The 7420-nt window shown below is 41.8% G+C and overlaps 1 protein-coding gene across 1 annotated transcript; it reads right to left on the minus strand.

The window, feature by feature from the left end:
• Window positions 1-285: 285 nt before the first annotated feature.
• On the minus strand, window positions 286-1620 carry LOC121373070 (KRAB-A domain-containing protein 2-like). The gene has a single exon (XM_041499514.1). It carries the CDS (start codon window positions 1618-1620, stop codon window positions 286-288), a length of 1335 nt encoding a protein of 444 aa, XP_041355448.1.
• Window positions 1621-7420: the final 5800 nt, after the last annotated feature.

The raw sequence follows: 7420 nt of genomic DNA on the forward strand, positions 1-7420 counted from the left end.
GTAATACCTGAAATTTCCAGTTATTATACATATTTCCTGAAATCTGATGGTGAAAATTATACATATTTCCTGAAATCGTTGTGATGAGAAAACCAATAGTATTTAAAGAATAGTTTATATCATGTCTGGCATGAAATAACAACAGCAATATGTTTCTAAATTGAAATACATTTTTATTGAAACATCATTTTAAAACGGAAACATAGCACATTATTTCAACATAATACATATCGGAATGTCTAGAGTCTTGTTTAGTGTTCACATTAAGGTAGGAGTGAATTGCACTTAGGAGAGTTTATTTGTACACGGCAGTGTTGAGTGACACCTAGAATTGCACTGCATCTTGGCCTTGAAACACCGGCAACGATTAGTTTGACAACGCTTGGAACCAGCACAGTTGCACTTGGTAAAAGCCTGCCCACCACAGTTAGATTCAAGTTGAACAGCTTGGCGGAGAGAAACGGTATTCTCTGTGTTGAAATCATCTGCAGAATACAACTTGGTAGCACACACATCAATTTGGCTGCGTGAATATTTACCACTGAGAGTGCCACCTTTCACAGCAATACTGTGCATGTCATTGTCACTGCATTCAGTTACAACACCAATGATATTCCGTGGATCAGTTCTACCTCTGTCAACATGGGGGATAGATATAGTCACATTGTCGCCGACTTGTACGAGTGCAAAGATACGCTTACTTCTTTTCACCATGCGTTCAGCTTGCATAGTTTGGGCTTCATTAGCTCTCTTTCGTTGTATCTGAATTGCTTCTTGGCGAGAGGAAACAAGTTCTACTTGAGCATTCACAGTAACTTCATCGGATGTAGTTGGAGAGTTGGGAAGAGTTGCTGGGTCAGATACAGAGGAGTCAGTTGCAGTGGTCACGTGATCAACATCTTCACCAGGAACTGGCATTGCAATGGCTGCAAGTAGATCATCTTCTGACTGCAATCGATGGAGAATTTCAGGAGAGAGGCTAGATGATGACAGACCAGTGCGAGCACCAGAACCCAACAGTGCCGCAAATGGAGAACACTTAATTCCACTGTGAAGACTGGAATTTTTCTGAAACTGAACAAATTTGAGTCCAACAGTCCATTCAGTTGTATTGTTATCTCCTAACCAACAAACAAGCATGTCCTTAATGTCACAGTTTGCCCTTTCTACGGACCCTTGACTCTGTGGATGTCTAGGTTTCCCATGGACCATCACCAACTCTGGCCACAATACTTTCAGTTCAGTGATTACATGTGCAGTAAATTCTGAACCATTGTCACTTTGCAGCACGCAAGGAGCACCAAGTAGGAGAAATATGTCTAGCAGTTGAAATGCAACCTCAGCGGCAAGTTTCGATGTCAAGGGGCGCAAAACACAGAACTTCGTGAGGTGATCTTGATAGACCATGATCCATTTAAACTGTCCTTGGCTCATTGATTGCATGTCGATTAGATCGACCTGGGCTCTGGAGTTGAAGTCTTTGGAGATTATCGGCTTGACGACTATTCCTTCTGTAGTCGGTCTCTTTCTCTTTCTCTGGCACTCCAGACACAGGGACTTGAAGAGGTTCAGTGCTTCTATTGTGATGTTAGCGTATTTCTCGGTGAACTCGTACACCATCTAGTCTCCACCACCATGACCAGTTGCAATGTGGGCACGTTTAACCACATCAAACGTCTCTTCAATTGACACAAAGTACAGAGGAGCTTCATCTGCGTGCTCACGTCGTCTTGTCAGCCTTTCACTGTACACACACACACACACACACACACACGCACACACGCACACACAGATATATTTTCAATTTATATATTAATAATTTATGTACTATTTTAACCTGTAAAGTAGTAATAACAGGGTCCTCAACACTGACACTACCAAACTGTTTCTGGGGTTAATAAACTTTATTTTAAAAAAAAAGAGAGAAAAAGGTAGCTATTGAAATATAGCACTTACACCATCTGCCACAGTTCGTGATGATGACGTCATGTATGTCGAAGTACCCATGCAGATCCACCATCCACCACGGATGCATGTCGCCATATTTCGTTACTGCGCAAATTGGTCCCGTTATTTCCGTCCACTGCACATGTTGGAAAGGAGTTAGCGTCAAACACTGTACTCATGGTGGCAGGTTTTTGAAAAGCAACATTTGAAAAAGTTCCTGAAAGAGAGAGATAAAAAGAGAAACCAATCAAACAATATAATAAAAATGAATGAAAGTTTAACCTCAGCAAACACACACGCACACGCGCACACACACCCAGGCACACGCACATGCACACAGACACACACGCACACACATACATACATACACACACAAACACACACACACACGGACACACACATACACACACACACAGAGACAGATACACACACAGCCACACACAAGCTCGCACATACAGACACAAACACACACACACACACACACACATATATATACACAGAAAAACACATACACACAGCCATACACACACACACACACGCGCACACACACACAAACACACACATATATACACAGAAAAACACATACACACACACGCACAGACACACACACACACACACAAGCCACACACACACACAAACACATACACAAGCAAAGCACAAAAATACACACACAGACACACGCTCGCACACAGACACGCACATACAGACACACACAGACCCACAAACATAGCCACACCCACATGCACATACACACACACACAGAGAGAGAGAGAGAGAGAGAGAGAGAGAGAGAGAGAGAGAGAGAGAGAGAGAGAGAGAGAGAGAGAGAGAGAAGAGAGAGAGAGAGAGAGACATACAGACAGACAGACACACATACATAGACACACACACACACACACACACACGCATATACACAGATATACACACACGCAAACACACATACATACACACACGTGCCCAAAACGCGCAGACAAACACACACAGATGCGCACGCGAACACACACACATACACGCACACAGACACGCGCACGCACACACACACACGCATAGATACACACATACATACATACACACCCACACACACACACAGAAACACACACACACATACACATACAACCACACAAACCATACAAATATACACACAAACACACATCGGCTACTGTGTGTCAAAGGTATATGATAATAAACATCAATTCAGAATTCTAAAGTTAGTCATTAAAATAGTATATGGAGTTACATTGATAAAAAAATACAATGCAGCATATTAACATTAAATACGAACAACACCACCCCCCCCCCTCCCAAAAAAATAAAATAAAATAAAATAAAATAAAAACCCACAAAAAACAAAAAACAAAATCAAAACAAAAAACCCCAAAAAACATCAAAACAGCAAACAAAACGACAATTCCGTAGTACGTGCTATCCTCTGTGGGATGGTGCACATAAAAGAACCCTGTTTAAAACAATGTAGCGGGTTTTCTCCCTAAGACTATAGGTCAAAATTATCACACCGAATATTAATAAATCAACGTACTCTAGTGATGTCGTTAAACAAAAACAAACTTTAACTTCATCTATATCCCTATCTCTATCTATGTCTGTCTATTCATCTATCTATCTGTCTATCTGTATTTAGTTTAGCTGATACGCACCATTAAGTCGTACTACACACAATGTCATCATCCAAACACCAACGTATTTCAACATCGTAACACAAATCTTCTTTAACCTTCTCCGTCTCTCGAACAGACCAGATAGAAAACTGAAATGTTGCAACCGTGGAAGCTTGAAGCAAACATATTCATGAACGCTCCCGTGAACGTGTTATTAATCGACCGTGTCTCTCACTGGGAACTTTCACTGTGTTTGTGCTCATCAGGGGAGGGCGGTTCCAGAAATATATATACACCTGCGCAAAAGTTAAGCACCACCCACATCAATAGTAAATAAAAATATATTGACATGACCAGGCTGCCATATGCCTTTTGTTTATGCTAACCGGTTGTATTACAAGTGTGAAAAGCACGTGCATACCAGCATACATGTCAGGTGAAATCCGTGCCATGCACAAACAGACGCAGGGAGTGACATGCTACGAAATGCAGTTTGAGGCTTATACCATAACATAAAAATTTAGGCGATTTGAACGGTTCTCTTTGTTTGTAAACACTATGGCAAGACAAAGGTTGGCTGCTGCCACAAAATGGTAGATTATTGGTATGCATAACACGGGTATGCCATGCAGGGGGATTGGCAGACAAATGAACATTAACTACACTGTCATCAGTCGTTTGATTAAAAAATACGCTCAAACACATGATGCTAAAGATAAGGCAAGATCTGAACGACCGAGGAAGACTGATGCACGTTAAGACCGAGTCGTAGTACGACTTGCAAGACGATCCCCATTGACCAACAGCAGAGTGCTAAGAAGTCAATGGAGAACACACAACAGAGTGTCCACGTCAACTGTGAGGAGGAGGTTGAATGCTGCTGGGTTGAGAGCTCGGAGACCAGTCAGACGTCCTCTACTCCCTCAACATCACAAACAAGAGCGTCTGAGGTGCGCCGCAAGAGCCCACTGGAATCTAAGGACCTGGAGAAGAGTACATTGGTCAGATGAAAGTCGGTTCCTGCTCCACACAACTTTCGGTCGAACTCGAGTATGGAGATCCAGAGGCACGGCCTACGACCAGCGGAACATTCTGGAAGAGGTTCCCTTATGGTCTGGGGGTGATCTCCTTTGACTGTAAATTGGATATGGTGACTGTACCCGGAACACTCAATGAGCAGATATACCAGGGTACCATCTTGGACAGAGTTGTCATTCCTCATTTTGACAACCATGCACTTGCAAGCCGCCCTGTCTTTATGGATGACAATGCCCGACCTCATCGTTCCAGAGCAGTACTCGACTATCTGCAGCGGAATGCGATTGAAACTCTACCGTGGCCTGCAAGGAACCCTGACCTGAACCCGATAGAGCACATATGGGATGTTTTGGGGCACATGGTGAGACAAAGGGATCCTCCTTTGCAGAATTTAATGGAATTGACTCGGGCACTTCACGAGGAATGGCAGAGAATACCGCTTTTGAGGATTCGTCGATTCGTGTCCAGCATAAGAAGGCATGTCCAGTCCGTCATCCAGGCACAGGGTGGATATACCCGATACTAACCAGTGACAGACTCAAAACTGTGTTGAGATGTTGGTTGACATTTACAGATGACTTTTGTGATCATCAGGTCATTTGTATCAGCTGTGGATCAATAGTTTTAAGCTGTATGGCAAATGCTCATTTTCATGTTACTTGTTCAAGGGTTAATACAATTAGTACGTATCTCCATGGCATAATCATTAGTGTTGCTTTTTTTCCGATATTATTTAAAAGATATTCATTTTTAAAATGTTAAATAGTATTGGTATTCTCGTAATACGAGGTGGCGTGAACGTGTCTGTGAAAAAAATGGGTGGTGCTTCACTTTTTTTTTGGGGGGGGGGGGGGGGGGAGGGGACGAACGGAAAAAGGGCATGTTAAATGCTAATTTGAAGCTCGCCGTTAATCTGAAAGATAGAAATGTTTTATTTGGCCACAAACCACAATTGTCATTTGGAAATCCGGAAATTTTTCCGCGCATGTAGTCTGCTGTTTGACTGTGATTATTTCATGGCAGTCAGCTTTGAAGTGGCAACTATTTGACTGAAGTTGACAGGGGAGAGCATGTAGTTTGTAAACATGTGCAATTTGTTGACATTGAAGACTTGTTTGTGGTAATTCTAGCCCATGCAAAAGTAGTGCTTTTTGTGTAAAATGTGTGTACTCCGGCCAGGTTTATTGAGTGTGTTTGTTCAAACCAATATCCTGGGAGAAAGGAAGGAAAAGGTACATACCAGAATCCATAGGCCTGCTGATATTATTAAATATGTTATAGCCACTAACGCTATATAGAAACATATAGCGTAATTAATTGTGGTCTGTGGCCATTTAACGAGGCACCCAACACATTTTTATTTACGGTTATATGACGTCAGACATTAAGGCCATTAATTTCAAGCTCAGTTTCAGTTTCAGTTTAGATGGGACTTGGACCGCTGATTTGAAACCATTTTGCCAATTTGAAACTTGAAGCTTCAAATTTGTCCGAAATATTTAGACCGTGAATTTAAACCTCATCCCATTTTTTAGTCTTGTGTGTGTGTGTGTATATATATATATATATATATATATATATATATATATATATATACACACACCAACACACACACCACACACACACACACACACACATATATATGCATGTATATATGTGTGTGTGTTTGTGTGTGTGTGGTGTGTGTATCTGTGAGTGTGTGTGTGTGTGTGCGTCTTCATGTATCTATCTATCTATTCATCTGTTTATCTACCTATATATATATATATATATATATATATATATATATATATATATATATATATATATATATATATATATATATACTCTATCAAAAAAGACACACATATGCAATAGGGAAAGAAAAAAAGTGTTTGATTATACAAAATATCGTGGTTGTTTTTTTTGTACAATGTTGCTGAATGACCATGCTTGTTAATGTTCCTGGAATGCGACAACATGCCCAAATGCACCCTGAAATGTTTTAACGCACCTTGTGGCACGTTGTGCGACAATTGCAGGAAATCGGCGTGAAATGGTCAGATTTTGGCGAATGCACGTGAAACTCGGGAAAAAGATTGGGGTAGTGATGGGTATTTAAAGCTGCTATGATCACAATGATGCCTCATTTGATTTCGACGTAGACGAGTTATAAGATGCCAAGACTAAGCCTCCCGAATCGAAACATTGCAATAGGCCGCCTCCAGTTAGATGAATCGCAGTCAAAAGTCGCACGTCACATGAACGTCCATCAGAGCACCATTTCACGTCTCTGGGATAGGTACCAGCAGTTTCTATCAGCTGAGGACCGGCCCAGAAGTGTAAGACCTCGCATAACAACTGCAGCACGAGAATCGCGAAATCTAGGTTCTGCACTTGCGTCACTGAACTGCCACAGCAACGAACACTGCTGGACGCATACCTGGTTTCAGAAGGGTGTCTGCACAAACCATTCGGAACCGACTTCGAGAAGCTGGTTTACGGGCTAGGAGACCATATGTTGGTCCCGTCCTGCGACGTCAACATCGATATTTACGTGTCCGCTGGTGTACGATTGTACAGGGGTGGAACTCGGGAAACTGGCAGCGAGTATGGTTCATCGACGAGTCGCGTTTCCTTCTACAGCGACGAGATGGACGACAACATATTTACAGACGCAGCAATGAACGTTTTGTCAATAACTGCGTCGCCGAAGTTGACAGATTCGGTGGAGGGAGTGTCATGATAAAACTGGCGCGCTGAAGGTTTTATGAGCAAATTAAATATTACATTGTTTGTGAATTTTAGCTATTACATTGTGTTTAAAGTGCATTTTAAAC

This window comes from Gigantopelta aegis, chromosome 5, assembly GCF_016097555.1.
Source record: "Gigantopelta aegis isolate Gae_Host chromosome 5, Gae_host_genome, whole genome shotgun sequence".
Lineage (NCBI taxonomy): Eukaryota > Metazoa > Mollusca > Gastropoda > Neomphalida > Peltospiridae > Gigantopelta > Gigantopelta aegis.